Raw genomic sequence first — 22,868 nt, 5'->3', positions numbered from 1 at the left:
GGATAATATATTTTCATGTGGTTTGCATGATTGGCATTCACATGGTTGGGCCTGGGTAAATGTCATGCAATTGTTTCTACTTTTGTGTCTATATTTCTTTTGGTGGTCAGTTTTTTTCAAGAAGCGGGTGTGAAGTTGCTAGCTATTTTCTACGTCAATGTGTGGGTGGCACGAAAACAAGCCCACCATCACCATCATTTGGTGTTGTCTATTTATTTCTCTCATACTTTTTTGCTTTGCTTTTGCTTTGCTCGATCGCCCGCTCCATCGATCGATCGATCTAAACCTGTGACGTGATTGAGATTTACAACTCACTCACTCGCGACGAGCGAGCGAAGGGCCCGTTACCCGGAGCCTTCAAAGTCTATAAAGACTTTTTCTTGCTCGAGCCATCACAGGAGTCAGTCATTGTCCATGCGATATAGATGATGCCGTTGAGCCCGTTTTTGTTCTTCAGTACTGGTACTTTCCATAGATCTGGAATGGCCAAGAGTTAGAACTATAGGCTCGTAGCTAGGCAGATACTCACAGTGGCATCGCATAACTTACATTCCCTCGAGACAATCTTGTTGACTTCTCTCTTGAAACGATCTCGAGTGAGTGATGTAACTCGCGACCATCGTAATCGTTGCGTAACTTTCTTGCTTGGAAGGATCATCCATCCACCTGATATGACGCTTAACTTCTTCCAAGTCACCTATCCGAAAGTGATTAGTTTGGATGAGACGAAAAGGCTGCTTATAGCTTACGTCTTTCTGTAGTCGATGCGTTTCCTCTTCTTCTGTGCGCCTCTCTTCTGGCCCAGCTTGATCTTTTTCCTGGCGGTTTTCTCGGGGTCTACCAATGCCGCGATGGATTTTGCACGCTTGCGGTTATCCTTGCGTTGCATTACGTCAAGAGAGACTTGATTGTAGGCCGTCGCAAAACTCTCGGGTCCTACAAGCTCCCGAATCTCCTCCCGAACTCCCTCGGCGAATGCTCTCAGGTCCGCTGTAGCACAGAGCAGAATTTAGAAACCAAAGCCAGATCAAGTAACTAGATAACCTGGAGCAGTCGAACGTTCCACTTTCAGCAAGGGACTAAGTATATTTGGCAAATACGCGGCTGACGCTTCTCTTCCAAGTCGACTCACTAAAGATGTGTACCACGTCAACACACACTTCGCCTGCATCAAACATCCAATAGTCAAGCAACAGCTCCTGGAGAGAAACAATAGCATACCTGTGAGCCCTCGAAAGAAACTCTCTCAAGCCTCCGAAGAAAGAGAGTAAGAGGATCGTTTTTGGTCAGTGTCTTACTGAGCTGGTCCATCGTTCCCGCTTTCTGCCTTAACATTGTCAATGCCTTGGTCACTCTTTCGTCCTGCATGTCATCCAGCTTCAGGGAGGCGACGCTTAAGGACGCAGCCACTGTTGTCAAGTTCTTCACAACATGACCACCTAGCTCTTCGTCGAAGACATCCGACGCCATTTGCTCACAGCATATGGCCCCAAAAAGAAACAGCCATCTCAAATCGTTGAGCAAGGAGGCGTCATCGTTTTCGAGATAAGAACCAAATAATCGTGCGGACACGGTTCGCACTGAGACATGTCCGTGCAGTAAGAAATCTTGGATTGTTGTCCATGTTTCCTAAAAGAACTTGGTAAGCATAAAAACGATAGGGAACAAACCATCTACCTGTGATAAACGACTGGGAAATCGTTGGAATACTTTCTCAATCAATAGTAGTATGTGAAAGCTTTCTTTCCAATGAGCCTCCGCCGACTGCTCCAATATCGTTATAATCGCAGGCCAGAAATCGTTTAAGTGACGTTCAAAATTCTTGTCCATAACAGCCACAAGTATCCCGGTGGCCTGAAAGAAACGGAAAGTTTAGACCACATGCCCTTCACGATATGCTTTACCTGTGTAGCCGGCAACCAAAGGCCTTGTTTTTCACTTTTCATCCAAGACAGCAAGTATCCTTTCATTTGCTCGAGCATTTGTGCTCCTACGCGTTCCATGAGGATTCTTAGAACTGTCTGCAATAGAACCTGAACGTTGTCGTCTTTGTCATTGGCTAGCCTGGTGATCAGCGTCAGGAAAAAGCTTTCAGCTTGCTCCATCAAAACTGGGTCAGGAAACTTCACGATGATTGTATGTAGCATCTCGAGTGCTGCTTCCCTACCAGTGACATGTTCATACCTGATTTAAATACAGAAAAGAAAACGTGAATCACCAACTTGAAACAAGGATAAAGAAAGTTTACCCGAGATTTCCCAGCAAAAAATCAATATGACGTTGTAAGCGCTTCGCAGCGAGTGGATAGTCGAGCAAGAACTGTAGTAGAATCTCACTGCACCGCTGTCGAGTGGACGGATACTGACTGGTAATCATCAGCTTCTGAACTCTTGTCATCAAGTCATAAATCTCGGGTACTACAAGCTTCCTTGCGACCACTGCCTTCAGTAACGATAAACACTGGGCACTCTGTTTCTCAATCTCCACGAAGATGTTCAAACGCAGAAGATCGTGTACTTGAGCCTTCGACAAGGTTACGCTCTTGCAGTGCCGTAAGATAACAGATAAAAGCTTCATGCAGGCTTGCATGAGCGGGCTGTCAGTAGTCGAGGAACTGCCAGCGAGTGAAAAAACTGAGCTTACGATCGCTCCTCCAGCCGAAGTGATAGTTGATAGCGGCAGCTTTAGCAGAATGCTCAAGCATCTCATAGACTCGGATATAACGCCGGTGTACTTCACGGATAGGCACTTCGCGAGTAGCGGAACAAAAGAATCGAGCGTAGACACTTCCTCTGGCGTTGGCTGGATGCGCCTTAACCTGTCGTGCAATAAGTTTAACGCGAACTCAGCGAGTATATGCAAAGAGTTGCCATCGTCACCGGTCGTAGTCACGTCAGGCTTTGGCTTAAACAACTCCTCTACAAGCTCGCGTACAAAGACTAAAACCTGTGGATCAGTAGCCGACGAGTTTTCCTGAATCCCTGCTGTGACATTCTTAAGAACCAACTGAACCTTCGCAAGAACCTTGAGAGAAGAGCTGGTTTTTTCTCTGATAGATTGTAGAAGCCGATGGATGTGAGTGTCGAAAGTCATCACCTGAGCTATAAGCCGGAAGCTGTCATACGAGCGTGCCTGCTTCCTTTCCTTCATTTTTCTTGCTAGAGCTTCCACCTCCTTCTCTGCGGCCACCTCGCCAAAAACCTCTTCCTCCAGAATTTTCAGCATGTCTTCCAAGCAGTAATCGATGTCCCCCACCCGAAGCGTCGGAATAAGTCTGATCAGAATGGTGTTTAAGGTGTATCCCAGGACGTGCTTCTCATAGCCGCGTTTCAAAGAAGAGTGGAGCATTTTCACTGTAAATTGGAGGTACTTGGCTCCCAGTACTTCAACCATGCCGACAATAGAAGATCTGGCTGCGTCGCGAATTTCCTGACTCCTGCTCTTTAAAAAATTTGTTATAGTCTGGAAAAGCTGAGGAAGATGTTTTCTAATTGCTTGCTCGGGCAGCAGCTTGAGTACTTTGATGGCCACGACACTCACAGGAACGTTCACCGACTCGTTAGTCAGCATGAGCTTCGAGAGCTGGGGAAGGACTTTATCCTCCAAAAACTTGCTTTCTTCGTCCCCGATTTGAGAAAATTGTGTCCGCTCTAACAGCAAACATATCAGCCGCACCAAGACCTTTTGGTGCTCGTTTTTCGTCCTGAGAAGGCGAAAGGAGTCGGTCACAAGGTTGACAGCTTGAGACCATTGCAACTGTGTGGCAATATATCCCAAGGTCTCGAGAGTTGCAGCTACAAGGCCTTCATCCTTGCTTTCGAATAGGAAGTGCGAAAATAACGGCGCAAATATTTTACTTAACGACCGCTGTAGAATAGTTTGTCAAATTTCTGGTTTATGAAAAAGAAAGATACTCACTTGGGAAAACTGGGAATCAGTACAACCGGCTCTAAACTTTGCCATAGCCTTAATCCGTCTATGAAGCTGTAAGGTACAAAAGTTAGTAGAGAAAGTAGTGGGAAGCCACAGAATCAACCTGAATATGAATAATATTGCTGAAGAAGTCCCCTTCCACATCGGAACTACACAAGCACCGATACTCGGAAAACATTGGAACTTCTGGGAGGATTACTAGCTCTCGAAATACAATCAGCCATTCCTGAGAGACAGAAGGAGTCATCAGAAAAACATGTAACCAGTAACATTTCATATATTACCCGTCGTGTCGCAGCATTTTCCGACTTGATCGATTCTGTAATGCGGGAGAAAAGAAACTCGTGAACAACGTGACCGATGGTGTCTTTGAAGATTCCTTCCCCAGTAGCCTTGACAAACATAACCAGGCAGCTCGATGCGTTGTACCGCATATCTTCTGATTCCAAATCGAAAACAAGGTGGGACAGAAGTAGCAAGGCTTGGCGAGAATCGACTTGAGACAAAAATTCCCTGGTCAATTTCTCATAGCCTGCTTGTCTGCGTTCATAATCGCATTCATCAAGTCTGCTAGTTGACATAGAGTTCAGGTCCACCAATATTTCAGCCTACGAAGTGAACTATATCAATGATAGCCAAAAATTAGAACAAACGTACCATCAAAGCGAAAGAAGGCTCTCCTGCCGCAAGTTTCTCAAGGCTTTCACATAAAATAATCCGGGACGTTTTACAGGCGACTGATGACAGTAAAGGTGTCAATGCCTCAACACATTTCGAGGCGCAAGAAGGGTCGAAAAGATGCCCTAACTCTCTGACAATCTTCAGCACTTCAAGCCTTACTTCTGCAAAGGACATACTTGAATTAATATCGACAGCTTTATGAATTCCTTACCTGGATCAGGCTTCTTTGTTTTCAGAAATGGTAACAATGTATCCAGAAACTCGGAGGCCCGTAGAGGATCATTTATGTACGGGCTTACACTGAATATGATATGCAGCTGCTCCTTCAAGTGTTTTGCTTTCCAATCCTTGCTGTAGCAAATATAAGTCGGAATCTATAAAGAGATTAAAAGAAACACTCACCTCGTAGATTGTTTGACTAGTTGCTGTGTAAGGCCTTGCAATAACACTGTCAGATGAGGTAAGACACTAAGTTCCACTGTTTTCCCTTTCCTCCCGAGTGAGTTTTGAATAAAACTCAGAACAGCCATGTGTACTGGTGACGATAAGTTTTTCACGAGCAGAATGGAAAAGATATTAGGCACCACCAACTTGTTCGTCGTCAAAAGAGAAGCGTAATCCTCATTCGTACTCATTGCTAAAAAGCACGATAGTAATGCTGTTGGCTTATCTCCAGTATTTTCGTCCTTCAATAAAGCGATTGAGCGTTCAGTTGCTTGAAAGAACAGCTCCCAATACTTGGGCTCAAGGCTGACGTTGCTAAAGTTGTTGAGCAGCAGAGAAACGACCTTGAGACAAAGGGTTCTCAAATCTTTGCCCGAAGAGACCGGTTTCTCATCGGCAGAGATACCTTCCTCCACCGTGCTGAGAGAGGCGGCTTCCAAAAGCCGAAAAACAATCCCCATCAGTGCAGGAAGATATGGTTCGATGCGTTCTCCGTCGAAAACTTGTAATATGTCTTTCACCAAATGCAGAAAGCCGACCTTTGTTTTGTGTGGCAACCCTGCAACCCTCTTCTTGTCCACCAAGTCAATCGGACTTTTGATTTCATTTTGGTCGACCGCCAGCAACACGTTTGAAGAGGCCGCTTCTAGTGGACGAGTAATTAGCGAAAAGAAAGTCTCCAGCTCCTTAGCTTCAAGGCAGGATAAGAAGGTGAGTATGCTAGAACGCATATGACTTGCTGACTGAATAAACAGTAAAGACAGTAGTCAGTAAGAGCTTCAAGAGGAATTTTGCAACGGTTACCTTTCCCAGCTTAGCATTTCGTTTGGACAGCTTAGGATAGAGAATTCTAACCAGGACAGGCATCAATTCTGTTCTGTGCTCATTCGCCACTTGCTGATCTTCTTTTGAAATGCTCCAAGATCCAAGTTCATCGCGTATGGTGTCCACAGACATAAGTTTATACAAATGGTCTTTATATGTAGTCAAGCACGAGCCCTTCCACTTCAATAAGCAGTCCAAAGTTTTCTTTTGAATATCAGCATCATTGAAAACCAGAAACCTGCCAATGGAAGCCGTTAGGCACTGAATTTCAACGTGTGAGGTGCTCACCTCTCCTCCAATATTTGCTTCAGAAGCACACCATTTGAAAGATCTGTGAAGTTCTTCAGTTGAACAAGAAGCTGCAGCCACTCTTTCAATATAGTCTTCCAGTCATTCTTGGTCAGAGAATGACTACGTGAAAATAGAAGTTTAGAAAAAATCAAGGAAAAAGAAAATTTCATACCTCTCCTCTCCATTCTTGTGATTTAAAAACACAAGAAAAAGAGAAATCATCTCGTTGGATACTGATACGAAATTTGACGACGTTCTTTGCGCAATCCGCAAAAGCAAACCCACCAAATTCGATGGCATCTGAGACTCCGGTACATTAGATGGTTCTGAAATGCAAGGTTTAGAAAACGGAAAACGACGTTGAACATGCAAACCGTTGGAGTCTTGCAAACACTGATTTTGTATCGCGGAAAGGTACGATGTAAAATCACCCCGAACATTGTCACCCCTTGCCTCCATAATTTCAGCCACACAGCTAATGACAGGCTCCCACAATGGTGTAAACCGATTGTGCAATACTCCTATCACAGCATGAAAAGCCAAACGAACAAGTTCAACGGGCTTTCCAACCAAGCTCAATTTAACTTGCAAGATGAGGGAAGAAAGGCGACGAGAGTGCTCAATATCCAGTGGCGTGGCTTCTATTGCTAGCAAGTCGTCAAGGAGCTGTAAGGGAAAACATTGATTTCGGGTGCAATAAAGAAAGAAAAGGAGGCAAACCTGAGCACTCTCACGTGACTGTTCGAACACGCTTAGAATCTCCAAGGTTGCCATCCTTATTCTCTTACTCGGGTTCCAAAGGTTTTTCTCCAATAATTTACAAGTTTTCAGAAAAGCCTGATGATTGAGTTCCACGGAGGCTTTGACTACGTCCGTCCCCAACCTGAAAAAAAAGAAAAAGTCAAAATACAAGAAAAACAATCCTTCAAAAGACAGACCTTCGAAGTTCTAACCCGCACTTGGATACAGCTTCTAGAACGTCAGGATATCCGAGGTACTTCAAACCGAAATTTAAGAAGGAAAGAAACTCTTCTACAGTGAGTTTCTTCTGCGCTTCCAAAACTTTCAGATAAGATAATAAAGCGGCTCCTAGCAATTCCTTCCAGGTACCAGCGTCCGGCTTCTCATTTTCTTTTACAGCCTGATCAATAGCGGTTGCAAAATCCAGGCAAAAGGACTCCGGCTTACTACTGGTGGCCAAGTATGGGAAACACCGTAAAGCTGTCAAGACCAGAGCAGCCTCTTCTGACGTTTGATGATGACTCGTAAGTTTCTCCAAAGAAGATTCGACAAGGCCAGTGACAGCGGCGGAAAGTTTCTCGCTTTTGATGGATGGAAATTCCCAGTGTTGAATCAAACTTAGCAGCAATGGCAAAACGCACGCTTGATGAGCCTCAGCATGTTTTTCAAGCACTCTGGCACAAGGAACAAGCGTTAGCATAGCTTGAAAACAACCAGAGCTACCTTAAAATTAAGTGCTCAAAATATTTTACGGTCCCAACATCTTGCTCAAGCAGTCCTTTAATGAAAGGCAATAGGCTGTCAGAAAGAAAAAATAGAATAATAAAACGAAAAATGAGGGGTTAGAAAACCTCTTAGCTGATGCGCTTTCAAATGCTGACGTCCATGCAACAGCAGCTACATCTGGCTTTATGTTTTCATCTGCCTTCTTCACGATTGCATTAAGAAGAACTGCAAGGGCTTGAGATAGCAAGCCCTCGTGTGCCTCTCCTGTCAACTTTGGAACAAGGTCTAGCAGCCTTGGACCAATAGAGTTAAACAGCCACTGACCTGCAGTTACAAAATTGCTGAAAAGATTTTTCGGATATATTATAGCGCGCTCACCATTCATATACCTTCCCTTTTTATACTCAGAGACGTGGTTAAGAACCAAGAAAAGTTGTTCCATTCTAGCGTCTGACCTGTCTGGCCAGTTAGATTCCTTCTCAAGTAAAAGGAGAAGCGAAAGTATTTCATCTAGTAAGCAGGACCATAGCAGCTCCAGCTTATTGGGATCAATTTCTTCGCAAAGGTCAGTCAAAGTCTTCTTCAATATTTCTAGAACGATGTCACCTACAGCAGAACCAAATGTAAGGTAATCACACAAAGAAAAAGAAAAGTAACGACCTTTCGACCCTTCGCGAACTCCACATATTACTGCTGGACTGAAAAGGAGCTTTAACAGCTCTTCAGCGCGAGAATGGAAGCCAGACGACGGTCCCTTTAGCGTGCAAGTTAGCAACGCACTGCAGCCAAAAGTCTTTTCGTCGGTAGGATCTTTCTCCGTTTCCGAGATAAGCCGTCGAACACCTGAATAAGAGCACAACAGTCAGATATTTGAGAGCAAAGAATCAAGTGTACCTTTTATAACTTGGGTTAGAGGAGCAACCCTGAAAACGAACGAGACAGCCTCTGCCGCAAAAACGCGAACATAATTTTGGTGATAAAGACGAAAACACCTCGTTACTCTAAATCAAACGGGAATTATATCAATCATAACCTTGAAAACATTAACACTTACTTTAGAACAAAAGCCAAATCCTTCGATAAGTACTTGGACATGTACTTAAAAATATATGCCACTAAAGTAAAACCCTGGAGAATGAAAATGTAAGTTCTGGACCAGCAACACAGATGAAGCTCACCTGCAACGTGACAGGATCCCTATCCCCACCCGATTGAAGAAGCTTATAATATCCATCAAAGATTTCTGGAACGTATCTGGAAGAAGAAATTAAAACCGGAACGACGAAGGCTTGAAGAAGACTTACTGCAAAAAATCTTCAGACAAATCTCTCGAGAGAACTGCTAAGAGGCTGTCAAGAAAAAGATATTAGAAGGAACATCGTCGCAAATTTCACAAACCTGAAAACTGGCTCCAATGAAAGCGATGACGCTTTCAAGGACGAGACAAGACGATTGATCACGGTGGCCTTGTGAAGGAGTAGCTGCGGTAAAGTTTGCACCAAAGGCAGCAATTCCCCATAGAGCTCGATAAAATCGGCAGCAGCATTCAATTCCTACAACAAAGTTTTTTAACGAATGGACGTAAGATAGAGCACGAAAAACTCACCCGCCACTGGATCAAGCTCTCGTAGAAAAAAGACGCTCCTTCCGCTGTAGGCTGGGCCTTCACAGCGTCTAGACTGTGGAAAACATCGATATCAATGTCCTCGATGCGCTCGGCGAAGGATTTAAACTGCGAGAATTCTCACAAATTTGAGAAGAATGCGAGGCGAAAGAGATCTCCCCTACCTTGAATCGGTTCCTCCTCTTCTCCGGCGACTTACTGCGCTTCCGGCGCCCCGCCATAGTTTCCCCCAAATTCCTAAAACCCTAAAATCCCTGGCATATTCTCCAAATAGACGTGCATTAGGGTTCTTGGGTGTGGCATCCTAAAAGAAGGGTTTTTCGCTCGCTATGGCTGCCCAGGAGGGGGGAGAAGAAGCACCGCCCATGGCGCCGGACGCTCCCGAGCAGCAGGACGAGCAAGAGGATCGCGGAGGTGAGCTTCTTTACTGTGGCACTACATCCTGGGACACTGTGGGCCGCAAGCAAGCCGATTCTGGGAGCTTGCCCGCGCCGACGCGCCTCAGCCCTCTCAAGGGCGTCCAGATTGCTTTCGTAGCCTCCGGCTCAGGTGCGTCGAAAATCTTGTGCGCGATTGTTCTATCTTGAAAATTTCGAATTGGATTGTTCCAGCTTCCACTCACTGTATTGCGATCGGTGCTGATGGGCGGTGCTTTACCTGGGGCCGAAACGAGGTAAGAGCTTCTCCTGGGTTTCTTTCTTCTTTTCTTTCCTTCCTTTGGACGTTTTTATGCTACATTGTTTTTCCATAGAAAGGTCAGCTGGGTCACGGAGACACATCAAATAGAGACGCCCCCACGCCGGTGCTAGCTTTGTCACAGTACGTATAGATTCGCTAGTCCGAGAAGAAAAACTTGAAATCTATGTCTTGTTTTATAGATACAAGGTCGTTAAAGCTGGATCAGGGAGACAGCACACAGTTGTGATCACGGATGACGGGAACTCTTTTGCTTTTGGATTCAACAAACATGGCCAGCTGGGTAGCGGTCATGTCAAAGATGGTGAGACTGCATCTTCTTAAAGGAAAAAGATTCGGTTCTCGATCATGGAGATTATTGGCAGAGGTGGAGAAGCTCCCACTGAAGTGTCTGGTATCGGAAGCAACTCATGTATCTTGCGGGGCAGATTTTACTGTGTGGTTGTCTTCTGTTGAAGGGACGTCAATCTTGTAAGTCTCTTTCGTCCCGTACAGTCGCGGTTTGACAATATCATCTTTTCAGAACCGCAGGATTGCCTCAGTATGGTCAGCTTGGCCATGGAACAGACAACGAGGTAAGATTTGTTTTCCGTTGTTTTTTCTTTTCCGGTTTCTTGAGTAGTATTGCTGTTTTTCCAGTATAATATGAAGGAAGGATCTGTAAAACTCGCATATGAAGCACAATCGAAACCAAGGCCAGTTGCAGCGTTCTCGGAAAAAATGGTCACAAAAGTTGCTTGTGGACACAATCATACAGGTGAGGCCATTTCATTTTCCTCGTGGTCTTTGCTTTCGGTCCTGACTGACATAATATTCATTTCAGTGGCTTCGGATTCCAATGGATTTGTCTACACGTACAGTAGTCTTTAATTCTAGAATTTTCTACTTCTGCGAGTAACTGACTATTTTCTCTGCAGATGGGGCTATGGGGGCTATGGAAGGTAAAGGTTAATGGTTTTTGCGTCGGATGTTTACCTTGTGACTTTCAGGCTCGGTCACAAGGAACAGAAGGATGAGTGGACTCCGAGATTAGTAGAAGTCTTCCAGCGTCAGAATGTGCTTCCCCCAACCGCTGTTGTTGCCGCAGGTGCTGCATTTTCAGCCTGTACTGCAGGTAATGCTCGATCAAATTTTATTTTTCCGACGACACTCAGTGGTATTGTTGATCAATCTAGGTGGTGGCCAGCTGTATATGTGGGGTCGTGTAAAAGCTACCGGTGACAATTGGATGTACCCAAAGCCTCTTACGGATCTGAAGTACCAAGCAACTTTGGCTCCTTTAAAATCGTGTTCTGACCAAACTTCTTTTGTGTCTGCTCAGTGGCTGGACCATCCGTAGCATGGATTCCGGCAATACAATAAGCATGGTGGCCGCGGAGACGTCGTGTATAAGCTGGGGGACAGCATTTTCTGGCGAACTTGGATATGGTCCATCTGGCCCAAAGTAAGTTTTCCAACTTCGCCGTTAAGTCATCGTGCAAGACTGTTGGTTCCAGATCGTCTGCCAACCCGAAAAAAATCGACTCTCTCGAAGGCATGCACGTGATAAGGTAGCTGCTTCGCCTGCCGTAATGCTGTTTTTTTGTTCCAGTGCTTATGGTTTTTTCTTTTTCCTGCGTTTCCAGTGTTGCGTGTGGCCTTGCACATTCGATGATGATAGTTTCCAGGTCCAAGGATGGCGCCGAGCGACTGGAAGAGGTAAGCTTTTTGGATTGCTGGGATCACCGTTTCTAACACCTTCTGGCGTACAGTTCGACGTTTATGAAGCCAGCAGCGCTGAAAACGGTATGTTATAAACCTTGGCTTAATCCACTGTCAGTGACCTGCCGAGATCGCAGACAATGACAACGAAGAAGCCGAGGCCGAGGAAGCAGAGCCAGAGCCTAGAGGAGGAGGAGGAGGAGGAGGAGGACGGAAGCGAAATCCTCCTCCGAGCAGGAAGGAAACGCCGGCAAAGAGACCTCAAAGGAAAGCCAAGAAGAAATACTCGTCGGACGAGGATGACGACGAGGAGGACGTGGAGGAGGAGACCGAGGACGACGAGGAGTTCGACTCGGAGACGGAAGAGTCCGAGGAGGACTATGTCTCGGACGAGAGCGACTCTCCTCGAGCAGCCAAGGGTGGAGGGCGAGGTGGAAGAGGTCGGGGGCGGGGCCGAGGCCGTGGTAGAGCTCGTTGATGAATATATACTACGCAAAGATTCGACACCAAAGCAGAAGCAGCACCAGCAGCAATTTTAGCAATGACAGTGTGTACTATAGAAGCTGACAGAAGATGGAAGTCACATAGGCTAGCTTAGCTTGCCTTCATTGATGTGTAATGCTTTGTTAATTTTATTAGCTAAAAGTTATGACCAAAAGAGCAATAGTAACCAAGCATTTGGTTTGATCGCTCAATTGTAACCTATCAAGAAATAGTTGCATTATGCTAGTAAATAAAAATTTTCCCACAACAATCTTCTTGGAAACAAAAAAATAATGTTTTTTTTCACATTGAACGAAATCGATCTGGAGAATCTGGATGGAGCCAAAAATCATGAAAATTCAATAGTAGGTATATTGGTATACCATAATCCTTCAGCCAATAACATAAAAATGATCTAGATTTATACCATTATAGCATTCTTCATATATATATATATATATATATATATAGTTGTGTGTTCTTTGGTGACATAGTGAAAGAAAGAGAACGAATATTCTTATTCGTGTGGCATCATTCTAAGGATATTCGTGTCGGATTTAAATCTAGTGGTCGCTGATTGAGTGAACCATGGACACACAAATGCAGGGGATTCACCAGAGGGAAACAAGGCGCCAGCGCGCTACCAAAATGTGCTAGGGTTTTGCCGATCGACTCGCAGGGCGAGGATCGATCTATGGCGCCCGAGGGATCGGCTCTAGTCGCAATGTCGGCCGCGATGTCGTGCGGCCAGCTCCATCGCCTCAAAGGTACGTCACGAATCTCGTTGAGTCGGTCTAGGACGAGAGTAGGCGCGAGCGAAGATTTTCATTTCCTTTTTCCGACACCTACATTCGTTTCCATCCGGCTTATGGGAGAGAATTTCGATTCCAGGGATGCAACAAAAGAGGAAACCAGCTGGGAGAGAAATTCTATTCTTCCATGGCAATGTTTGCTCCAAGAGTTTTCTTCTAGGCAGCAGAGGTCTAGAAGGAAAACTCGTTCTTTGGACGAATCCAAGGCTAAGGCCGAGCAGGAGAAAAATGGTGGCATACTGCTGGGGGACCTCTTCGCCTGGTTCCGAGAGTATAGATCAGTTGGAGAGCGAGAAAAAATCCAACGAGGAGCCTGCCATGGAAATCAATACCAGTAATGGAACTTCCAGCGATGAAAGCCACTCGTTCACCACTACTGCTAGCGTGGAGGACGACAAACCAAAGTCCTGGTTCGACAGGATACCAAAGCGATGGCAGATTGTAGCCTTGTGCTTCTTCGCGTTCCTCCTGTGCAACATGGATCGGGTATGGCTTTTGAACTTTCGTTTCTCTTTTTGGATGGAAACTTAACTGGCTCGCTTGACTAGAAAATCTTTGTGGTGTTATAGGTGAATATGAGCATTGCTATTCTCCCAATGGCTTCCGAGTTCCATTGGAACTCCACCACAGTCGGTTTAGTGCAATCGTCATTCTTTTGGGGATATCTTCTCACACAGGTACTGTTCTTGAGAGGAGAATAAGTTTTAGAAGTTTGACGCTTCTTTCTTGCAGATCGCTGGAGGTGTGTGGGCAGACAGCATTGGAGGGAAGAAAGTTTTAGGATTCGGAGTGATATGGTGGTCAGTAGCAACAGTTTTGACTCCGCTAGCAGCAAAACTTGGCCTGCCAGTGCTATTCGCAGTCCGAGCTTGCATGGGAATTGGCGAGGTATAATTGGCGAATTTACTTTCCATGCACTCTTACGATCCTTCATTTCTTTCACAGGGCGTTGCAATGCCTGCAATGAATAATCTTCTCTCTCGTTGGATTCCGGTGACCGAACGCAGTAGATCGCTTGCCTTGGTGTACAGTGGAATGTATCTTGGATCGGTGACAGGACTTGCGTTTTCTCCCGCCTTGATTCACAAGTATAACTGGCCCTCAGTTTTCTTCACGTTTGGTTCGTTGGGAGCGGTCTGGTTTACATTCTGGCAGAAAAACGTAAGTTTGCTCATGCTTTGCATTACTTCTCATTGTCAGTTTTTTTTTTTCAGGCATATAGCTCGCCTGCGGAAGATCTCACGCTTTCGGAGGAAGAGAAGAATTACATACTCGGAGATAGCGCTCAAGAGAAAGTAGCTATCGGCGAGATACCCTGGGGTCAGCTTCTATCTGAACCATCTGTGTGGGCGCTAATAGTTTGTCACTTTTGTCACAACTGGGGGACTTTCATTCTCTTGACATGGATGCCGACGTACTACAACCAGGTTGAACACTTCTCTTGATTTCTAAGTTCATTATGAAAGTATTTGTATGCAGGTTTTGGGATTCAATCTGATGGAATCCGGAATGTTTTCAGTCCTTCCTTGGTTGACAATGGCGTTGTCCTCTAATCTTGGGGGATGGATAGCTGACAATCTTGTAAAGAGGGGAGTTTCGGTCACACTTGTTCGGAAGGTATGTTTTAGCTCTTCGTTGTTGGTTAAGCTTGCAGCATTGTTTTACTATGTACAGGTGATGCAATCCATTGGTTTTCTTGGCCCGGCTTTTTTCCTTACGCAGCTTAGCCATATCCGTTCGCCTTCTGGTGCTGTTCTGTGTATGATGGCTTCCCAGGTAAAATCCTCTCTATATCTCGCTTTAAGTGGAATTTTAGTTTGATATCTGGTCTCTTGCAGGGTTTGGATGCTTTCTCGCAGTCGGGATTGTATTCCAACCATCAAGATATTGGCCCTCGCTATGCGGTAATAAACTAGTCTGGCATATCCTACTTCTGGCCAGAACTGATACTGAGCTTGTAACAGGGAGTATTGCTCGGACTCTCCAATACTGCGGGAGTTCTTGCTGGTGTCATAGGAACTGCTGCAACAGGATACATCTTGCAGCATGGTTTACCTCTAGTCTTTGTGCTCTTCCTCGTCTAACTAACTCGTGGTTTTTGTTGTGGGCACAGGGACATGGGATGACGTCTTCAAAGTAGCAGTCGCATTGTATTTAGTGGGAACAGTTGTTTGGAACCTTTTCTCAACAGGAGAGCGAGTTATCGACTGACAAAAATTGTTTTTCCCGATTAGTAAATCAATAACGTAAATTGCGGGGAGTTTTAATGCGAGTCCTGTCTTATGAAATGCTCCTGCTGTAAGAAATCCAGGTACAGAGTTCTTACTTGATCAGCGATAGCTCTCTCACACTCGTTTGATCTCGCAGTTTAATCAGATGCTTTCTCCACGATCCAACACGAGCTGCTGAATTAAGAGCGGCATCATCAGTCGAACACATGTTCGCAAGCACAACATAGAGCGATGGATCGCCAGGATGCAACTCAAGGACACACTGCGCAAGCCGAGCTCCCCTCTCGACGTCCTTGTGACTCTTGCACGACCCGAGCAAGCACGTCCAGTCCAAGATATTGGGAACAAACGGCATCGTAAAGACGAGCTCCTCCGCCTCCTCCAGGTACCCGGACCGTCCCAGAAGATCCAGAACGCAGAAGAAATGCTGTTTGGTGGTCTCGAGACCAAAGTCGAGCTTCATCGAAACAAAGCAGCACCTTCCATCGTAAACTTTGCCGGCATGGCTGCAAGCGACGATGATCGACACGAAAGAAGATTCATCCGGCTGGTGGAGGGACTTTAAGTTGTCAAACACTTCCTTAGCGTCGTGGTAATCTCCCCTATGCGCATACGCATGAAGAAGAGTGCTCCACGAAACTATGTCAAGCTCAGGCATGATATTGAGAAGATTCCGAGCCATTTGGATATGCCCGTTCCTGGTATATGCTGCTAGCATGGCATTTCCGGACACCAAGTTTTGTTCCGGCAAGCTATGAAAAACTGACTTTGCTTCGTTGAGATGCCCGTCTTGGGCATATGCGAAGAGCATTATCGTTAACGCAACCATGTTTTGCTGCGGCATAGAGTTGAGTATAGTTTTTGTTTCGTCGAGGTGGCCGCATTGGGCATACGCTGCCAGCATGGAAGTCCACGAGAACAAATCCTTCTGTGGCATCTCCTCAAAGAGGCATTTAGCCGACTCGAGCTGGCCGGTTTGGCTCAACCCCGCGAGGACTGTGTTGAAAGAGGTTAAGTCCCTGTGAGGCATCGAGAGAAACATCTTCTTGGCGTTGATGGTGAGACCATTCAACACGTAGCACGATATCATCGCGTTCCAGACCTCGAGATTCTGCTGCGGCACTTGGTGAAACAGGCTCTTGGCTGCGTCAACCCGGCCGTGTTGAGCAAAGCCAGTGAGCAGCGCCGTCCAGGAGAGAAGATTTCTCCGTGGCATTCCGTCGAACATCCGCTTTGCCTCGTCAAGATGCCCGTTTTGGGAATATGCGCTGAGCATCGCCGTCCACGAGACGAGATCCTGCTGTGGGATGCGACTGAACATCGCTTTTGCTTCATCAAGGCGACCATTCTGTCCGTACGCGGACAGCATCGCCGTCCATGACAAAAGATCCTGGTACGGCATCTCTGTAAACATTCGTCTTGATTCCTCCAAATGCCCGTTCTGGGCATATGCTCCAAGCATCGCGGTCCACGACAAAAGATTCCTCTCAGGCATTTGATCAAAGTAGTACTTGGCTTTCTCAAGATCCCCCTTTTGAGCATATGCCGTTACTAAAGCCGTCCATGTGACAAGATTCCTCTGTGGCATTTGCTCAAAGACTTGCCTAACCTCGTTAAGATGCCCGCATTGGGCATATGCCGTAAGCATCGCGGACCAGGAGAGCATATTCACCTCTGGCATTGCGTTAAAGATTCCTCGCGCACCCTCGAGATGCCCGACCTGGGCATATGCCGTTAGCATCGCGTTCCAGGAGACTAGCTCCAAGAGTGGCATTCGATCGAATAGCTCCCGCGCCTCATCGAGATGCCCGTTCTGGGCATAGGCGGACACCATCGCATTCCACGCCACCAGCGTTTGATCCGCCATTGCGTCAAAGAGCCGCTTGGCGTCGTCTAGGAGCCCATTCCTGGAGCACGCCAAGATCATCGCAATCCAGGAAAAAGAGTTCCTTCCGCCAGCGCCAAGCTCCTGAAAGATCTGCCGGGCCTCCCGCACACCACCACATTTGCCATACATTTCGATGAGTTTATTATGGAGGAAGGGATCGGAGGAGGATGAGAAGAGTGGGCGCGTGCGGTCGTGAATCTCTCGTGCCCTAGATAGTGTTCTACATGAATCGATGAGCCTGAGGCATTCGTATCTATCCATCAAACCATGTTTACTTCGCCCAAACGTTCCAGACCGTTATATGATGATATAATTTGCAGCCAATTCCTAATAAATTGATTGCTAAATTCGTTTAGACACTAACGAAGAAGAGATTAAAATTGTCTGACTAAGGAATTACGTTCTTGGAATACAAGGAACTCCCTACCAAAGGATTAGTCTTGGTAGTGCCTCAACCTATTGAATTGGCTGCTTGTTATTTGGGGGATACTCCCTTTAATTGGTAGAAGTATGGGATTGAACCATTTATGTTCAACATTGATCACCAAAGGAGATTAATTTTATAGGCTAATTTCAGAAAGATGCTAGAAAAGGGTGTTTATCAAAAGTTTTAACATCCCTAAGCATATAATCTTGTATATCATGTGTGTGGCTTTCAGAGGTGTGTCAATGCAAGAGAGTTCTAGTTAGTATCATCTTACTGTGTACATTAGTTGTACCTTGCAATCAATAATGTTTAATTGTAGTTTCTATATTTGTATCTTTATTGGCATTATTAGCGAGTGATTATATTGCTATTAATTTATTGTTGAAATAAAAGAATTATACTCTTTCTTGAGCTCTTTTCCCTCTTCACTTGTTCTCTTGTTCATGAAGAGCTTATTATTCCTGCATTATTGGATTTTTCAAATGTATTTCAGAAATTGTTTTTTTTTTTACATTTAATATCTGTAAGAAATTTTCCTTCTTTGGAAAAGATTCATGAACCTTAAAAGATTGAGTGATGGATCCAAAGGTTGGTGATAACTTGTTATTTTAACATTTATATGCTCAATATCATCTTTTAAACAATCTTTTTTTATTTTGTAGAGATTGATCTAATGATCATTTGCCACTAATGGTGCTTTTAGTCTTTATTCTTTGCTTCCTCCACTTTTATCATGAATCTTCTATTTTATATAGGCATGTGAGACATTGTCATGTGATTCATAAAGTTATATATGTCTTTTTATTAGCTGAAAAAGCAATGAAATGTTATTTAATATATACATAATTGCATCTAGTGCTAAGTTTATAATACTCCTTTCTATGTTTAAAAACCAGTTTGAATCAATTATAATTTCCCATTAATTTGAGGAGTTAGTGTTTGATTTGATAGGCCTTTTCCATAATCAACTTTTGGTAATGAATATGTTATTTCCTTCTGATTGCCTAACTAATTAGGTGGAAGTTAGTGTTTTTGCTATGCATTAATGATTATTGTTTACTTCTTTGTCAATCAAGTAGTGTTCTAACATTTTTATCTAAAATGGATTTTAATGAAGAATATTCTTGAGTTTTAAGGCATTTTTAATGTTTAATGTCTTAATTGAGAATACGCTAAATTTTCACATGTGCTTATTATCTGCAAAAAATAATATATGATAGGATGGCTTGTTAAGACTTTCAAAGAGATCATTGTAAAGTATAATAATTTTAACATTTGGATTAAGATTGTAATTTATCTTTTTTCTGGTATTTATATATGTTACAAGGGTGCAAAGTTCTTCATCATATGAGCTTTTATATAGTAATGATTGTATAATGCTTATGATTGCCACAAGCATTCTTCCATTAGTCTAATTACAATTTATTAAACACTTGGGGCCATATACAAGTGGGAGAACAACAATATTATAACTTTTATCATTATCCACCTATAGAGTACAAGGTAAAAAAGATTTTATTTAATATATTGAATTTCAAGTTTATAACATTTAACACAACATTCAATAAGTTAATTCTTTAAATATTGTATATGTGGAGAAAGGGATTAATAACAAGTTATATCATCAATACCATATTCCTTCAAATTCTAGTATATAACTCAAAACAATTTCCATCTTTTTGAGAGGATGAGTTCTAGGTATATATGTATGAATATTGTTAATGTGGTGAGAGAACACATTAAATACTTTATATAGATATGGGCTAATAGAATATATATATATATATATATATATATATATATATATATATATATATATATATATATATATATATATATATATATATATATATAGACACACACACACACACATATATATTGTAGTTTGGTCTCTTATAAAATAAAATAAAATTTTAAAACTTTTAGTATCAAAGTTAAATTTAAGTTTGTATTTTAGATTAAGTATTGAGTTTAAAAATTAAGAATAGAAATATAAGAACAAAAATGCTAATAAGCCATTCTGTGTACTTTTATGCATCATGTATATAGGGTAAATAAATTTATTTCTTTGTAGACCGTCTCTCAAAATTATTAATAAATAAATCAAAATACTTTTATTTTTTTCTTTCTTAATTTAGGAATTTATACATTGGTAATATTGTTGATATATAGTACCAATCCCATCATTTGTATAATGTAGGTTTTAAATTTAAAAATTATATAAAAACTTAGAATTAAGTAATATAAATTTATAAAATTATTAAAAGTAATTATGACTGTTATATATAAAATATTGTAGTGGAGTAATATTATTAAAATGTTTTTATTTTATTTTATTAATAAATAATTCAATAATTTCAATCATCTATTTAATATTTCTGTAATATAACATAAATAAAATGTTTTTATATTTAAATTTTTATAAGTGTAATGTTTTATTCCAATCATTTATTATATCTTATAATTTAAATAAAACCATCTATGAAAATAATACTTATATAATGTTTTAAATGATATAAATATTTTATACTATGAAGCCCAAATATATAGCTAAGATACCATATACTAATATTAATGTAGTGGGATGTTGGAAACCATCAGATTGATTTCAATCCGGACCACTTACTCTTATATATAAACTAGGGTTTTTGGGCTAATTAATATGCACATTTTATATATCGTATTTCCATATTCCATTCACTCACATTGGTGGAAATAAAAAATAGCTTGAATTGTCCTTTTTAAGGAGTGCTTTGATTTAGGATTTTGCTACAGATCTAGATTTTATATTGTTTAGATCTCCCTTTCTTTGTAATTTTTTTTCAATTTTTTCTTTTTTGTTTTTTTCTTTTCATTTATTTATATGGTAGAGGAGTAGCCTCCTCCTCCTTTAATTCTAGAGCAATAATTGATGCAATTTTTTAATGCTATGTGGTTGCAATTAAACAATCAGACTCAATTGATACTAGCATTCACAACACATGGTATAGCTCTTCCTACTTTTACTGCCAATCCTCAAATTCAGCTGAAGTTCTTCCTAGGGATGATGTGTATCATTGGTTCCATCACTTCATGGTGATTGCCACATATCATTTTTGGGACAATACTCAGCATTTGCGTGAATTTCTCACGTCTCTAAGGGACAGTGTTGCAATGGTACAATGGTTTAAATATAGCCACTCATAAGGATTGGAACATTCTCTCAAACATCTTCAAATGCACATTTGGTGTAATGATGCCTTTCAACAATTGCACTGTCCTCGTCAAAGGCCATCTGAGTTCATAATTCAATTTAGCATTCATTTTCGAAGCCTCTTGCTTCATGCGAAGCCAAATATGTTGGAATGTTGTGCTCAGCACTTTATTAAGATCTTGGTTCCACTTCTTGTTATACATTCTTTAATTCCATTTCCTATGGGAAATGGTTCTATTTCAATGGAGGTTGATGTTGCTGCTACCCAAGTTCAAAGACAAAGGCGAAAATATAGTTGTAGCCGTAATGTCTACTATTGGGCATGTGATAAAGTTGGTTACACTTATTAGAATTATTTGCATTTTTTGGATTGATGACCTCCAATTCTTAGGTGGACACCTTGGCATCAACAACATCCTGTTGGTGCTGCTATAGTGGAAGGTCTAGACATTAATATGCTTTTCCGAAATAAGGAGTCATGTGTGTAACAAAGGGATCTTGTGTAAATATATCAGTGACCTTTTTATATTTCTTTTGAGAGTATCATCAAAGGATTCATTTGGCACTAATTCATCTAGTGTTTACTTTCCAAGCTCATTTTTTTAATAAAAGGTCTTATATTCTTCTCTTCATGTTGGTTGATACAAGCTCAAATTTATCTTTTATTGCTCAGTTTATTGCCACATATTGCTATTTACATTTGTATCATATTATATTTTTCTTTTGTTTCTTTTCTCTAGAAACATGTAGTAACTGGTCCACTTTCCAATTTTCATTTTTTATAGCAACAACTGTATATACACACATATGCATGGGATGAGATGGATCTGGTTGTGTGTATAGGTAGTCTCAAGTTTGAGTTGCAGTCATTACAGGTGGTGCTAAATTAAGCTTTTGACCTCATCCTTAGTATGGATTTGTTGCAATGCTATTATGCCAAATGTGACTTTGAGGTTTCTCCTCTTTGTCTTATACTTCTTTATATTTCTTTTATTCTTCTCATTTTTATTTTTTTTCATCCCTTTGCTTCTACCTTTGCTTCCATCACTTTTGTCTCCCTATTACTTCCTCATATATTTCCATTTTGTTCCTCTCTTTTCTTTTCTGATCCCTTTGACGGTCTTTGTGTTGTAGCAATTGACCGGCTCATAAAGGAGATGTCGATCTCTTTGAATTTGACATATTATCTGAGGCTAGGATTGCAATACATCATCTATTTCAACTGGGGATACTCGCCCAATCAAGGTTCTTATTTGTCATTAATCATCCAAAGAGATCAAAAAATTTCATGCAAGCGTTAAGGAAATGTTGAAAAAGGGTGTTATTTAAAAGTCGTTGAGTCCTTAGGTGTATAAAGCTTATCTTGTAACAAAGTCTAATGGGAATATTTGTTTTTGTAAGTGACGATCGAGGGGGGGGGGTTGTAGGGGGTTCCAAAAATATAATAGGGATAGTGAGGTCTAGGAATTAGTCTTGAAAGAACTTTCCAGTGGTGCTTTCAAACTGACTTGAGGTTGAGACTGGGATTGAAGGGCCTTGGGTGGGAGTGAGCATGGACTCGAGTGGTGCCGGAGGGGCCACCCAAGGAAGTGCTTAAGAGCAGCTCCCACTCTCGGAAACCGACTACGGTGCTTGAGTACCTTGTGGCTTATTGGTCCTCGCCCTTCATAGGGGCTTGGGCGTTCCCTTCAAGATGGAAGTTAGGGGGGGGGGGGGGGGGGTAAAGGTACCTATACTAAGCCGTTAGGCCATGGTATTTTGCCCCATTGTCCCGAAAAAAATGTTGCACCAAAGGCTTGGGATTTAGAGGGTCCCATAATCATGTCTTGTTGTACCAAGGGGGGTTAAAAACTTGGAGGCTTGGGGGGCTTGGCTGCTTGTGCTTGGGGGGAGGGTAGCCCAACCTTAAGTTTAGTCTAACCCGGGGAGGGGGATTAGGAGAGATTTGGGAATCCGTGAATAGATGGCTAATGTTCTGTTGCTCGTGGAGTGGGTAGTTGAAACCAAGTAAGACCAAGTAGAAGTTGGTGCAATAAGCGGGAACCTTGGTGAGGGGACTTAGCAAAGGCCAAGGTGGGGTTGGTCAGATAAATGAGGTAAGCTAGTAAATTGGAAAGGAAAATTTATGGCTTACAGCTAAGTCGTAGAATCAATATTTGATGAGCATTCTTC

At 42.5% G+C, this 22,868-nt stretch overlaps 4 protein-coding genes across 6 annotated transcripts; 2 read left to right on the top strand and 2 right to left on the bottom strand.

The window, feature by feature from the left end:
• Positions 1 to 72: 72 nt before the first annotated feature.
• LOC9659783 (small subunit processome component 20 homolog) lies at positions 73 to 9,531 on the bottom strand. 3 transcript variants are annotated; one of them, XM_024683938.1, is made up of 31 exons: positions 9,430 to 9,531; positions 9,248 to 9,373; positions 9,040 to 9,194; positions 8,946 to 8,990; positions 8,820 to 8,895; positions 8,696 to 8,769; positions 8,536 to 8,642; positions 8,302 to 8,484; positions 8,020 to 8,247; positions 7,767 to 7,965; positions 7,639 to 7,713; positions 7,113 to 7,589; positions 6,895 to 7,057; positions 6,549 to 6,840; positions 6,347 to 6,500; positions 6,172 to 6,294; positions 5,863 to 6,121; positions 5,017 to 5,801; positions 4,826 to 4,965; positions 4,591 to 4,775; positions 4,218 to 4,541; positions 4,037 to 4,159; positions 3,919 to 3,984; positions 2,249 to 3,867; positions 1,905 to 2,184; positions 1,678 to 1,854; positions 1,222 to 1,629; positions 1,045 to 1,165; positions 750 to 990; positions 530 to 697; positions 73 to 477 (listed from the first exon to the last, which is right to left on the bottom strand). In XM_024683938.1, exons 1-30 carry the CDS (start codon positions 9,484 to 9,486, stop codon positions 694 to 696), a joined length of 7,266 nt encoding a protein of 2,421 aa, XP_024539706.1. In that variant the 5' UTR covers positions 9,487 to 9,531; the 3' UTR covers positions 73 to 477; positions 530 to 693. The 3 variants fall into 3 exon arrangements, with proteins under 3 accessions (XP_024539706.1, XP_024539707.1, XP_024539708.1); XM_024683939.1 differs by having other exon boundaries at positions 550 to 697; XM_024683940.1 differs by lacking the exon at positions 9,430 to 9,531 and having other exon boundaries at positions 8,820 to 8,884; positions 9,248 to 9,320.
• Positions 9,532 to 9,543: 12 nt separating this feature from the next.
• On the top strand, positions 9,544 to 12,336 carry LOC9659782 (protein RCC2). The gene is made up of 16 exons (XM_024683941.1): positions 9,544 to 9,814; positions 9,877 to 9,938; positions 10,017 to 10,084; positions 10,144 to 10,265; positions 10,327 to 10,432; positions 10,485 to 10,536; positions 10,601 to 10,718; positions 10,785 to 10,815; positions 10,879 to 10,902; positions 10,951 to 11,075; positions 11,137 to 11,218; positions 11,283 to 11,405; positions 11,458 to 11,511; positions 11,587 to 11,659; positions 11,713 to 11,746; positions 11,800 to 12,336. The coding sequence occupies exons 1-16, from the start codon at positions 9,595 to 9,597 to the stop codon at positions 12,138 to 12,140; spliced, it is 1,635 nt and encodes a 544-aa protein (XP_024539709.1). The 5' UTR covers positions 9,544 to 9,594; the 3' UTR covers positions 12,141 to 12,336.
• Positions 12,337 to 12,755: 419 nt separating this feature from the next.
• Positions 12,756 to 15,869, top strand: LOC9659254 (sodium-dependent phosphate transport protein 1, chloroplastic). The gene is made up of 12 exons (XM_002978962.2): positions 12,756 to 12,912; positions 13,037 to 13,443; positions 13,527 to 13,634; positions 13,690 to 13,845; positions 13,903 to 14,118; positions 14,172 to 14,384; positions 14,437 to 14,574; positions 14,632 to 14,733; positions 14,796 to 14,861; positions 14,922 to 15,006; positions 15,071 to 15,268; positions 15,325 to 15,869. Exons 1-11 carry the CDS (start codon positions 12,840 to 12,842, stop codon positions 15,166 to 15,168), a joined length of 1,662 nt encoding a protein of 553 aa, XP_002979008.2. The 5' UTR covers positions 12,756 to 12,839; the 3' UTR covers positions 15,169 to 15,268; positions 15,325 to 15,869.
• Positions 15,280 to 17,205, bottom strand: LOC112349449 (pentatricopeptide repeat-containing protein At4g02750-like). Its single transcript, XM_024683891.1, has 2 exons — positions 17,020 to 17,205; positions 15,280 to 16,908 (listed from the first exon to the last, which is right to left on the bottom strand). The coding sequence occupies exons 1-2, from the start codon at positions 17,203 to 17,205 to the stop codon at positions 15,280 to 15,282; spliced, it is 1,815 nt and encodes a 604-aa protein (XP_024539659.1).
• Positions 17,206 to 22,868: the final 5,663 nt, after the last annotated feature.

Source organism: Selaginella moellendorffii, unplaced genomic scaffold (genome assembly GCF_000143415.4).
Source record: "Selaginella moellendorffii unplaced genomic scaffold, v1.0 SELMOscaffold_39, whole genome shotgun sequence".
Taxonomy (NCBI): domain Eukaryota; kingdom Viridiplantae; phylum Streptophyta; class Lycopodiopsida; order Selaginellales; family Selaginellaceae; genus Selaginella; species Selaginella moellendorffii.
The sequence above is the reverse complement of the archived record's forward strand: the minus strand, read 5'-3'. Positions and strand labels throughout refer to the sequence as shown.

Excerpts from the sequence above, each read along its gene's own strand:
- LOC9659783 (XM_024683938.1), bottom strand. The coding sequence starts at position 9,486 with ATGGCGGGGCGCCGGAAGCGCAGTAAGTCGCCGGAGAAGAGGAGGAAC. Across the intron at positions 6,295-6,346 it reads CACAAGAATGGAGAGGAGAG|TCATTCTCTGACCAAGAATG; the intron begins GTATGAAATTTT and ends ATTTTCACGTAG. Across the intron at positions 3,868-3,918 it reads CTGATTCCCAGTTTTCCCAA|CGGTCGTTAAGTAAAATATT; the intron begins GTGAGTATCTTT and ends ACTATTCTACAG.
- LOC9659782 (XM_024683941.1), top strand. The coding sequence starts at position 9,595 with ATGGCTGCCCAGGAGGGGGGAGAAGAAGCACCGCCCATGGCGCCGGAC. Across the intron at positions 10,719-10,784 it reads TTGTGGACACAATCATACAG|TGGCTTCGGATTCCAATGGA; the intron begins GTGAGGCCATTT and ends TATTCATTTCAG. Across the intron at positions 11,076-11,136 it reads ATTTTCAGCCTGTACTGCAG|GTGGTGGCCAGCTGTATATG; the intron begins GTAATGCTCGAT and ends TGATCAATCTAG.
- LOC9659254 (XM_002978962.2), top strand. The coding sequence starts at position 12,840 with ATGGCGCCCGAGGGATCGGCTCTAGTCGCAATGTCGGCCGCGATGTCG. Across the intron at positions 14,575-14,631 it reads CGGTCACACTTGTTCGGAAG|GTGATGCAATCCATTGGTTT; the intron begins GTATGTTTTAGC and ends TACTATGTACAG. Across the intron at positions 14,862-14,921 it reads ATATTGGCCCTCGCTATGCG|GGAGTATTGCTCGGACTCTC; the intron begins GTAATAAACTAG and ends AGCTTGTAACAG.
- LOC112349449 (XM_024683891.1), bottom strand. The coding sequence starts at position 17,205 with ATGTATGGCAAATGTGGTGGTGTGCGGGAGGCCCGGCAGATCTTTCAG. Across the intron at positions 16,909-17,019 it reads TGGTGGCGTGGAATGCGATG|GTCGGGCATCTCGAGGGTGC; the intron begins GTGTCCGCCTAT and ends GCATATGCCCAG.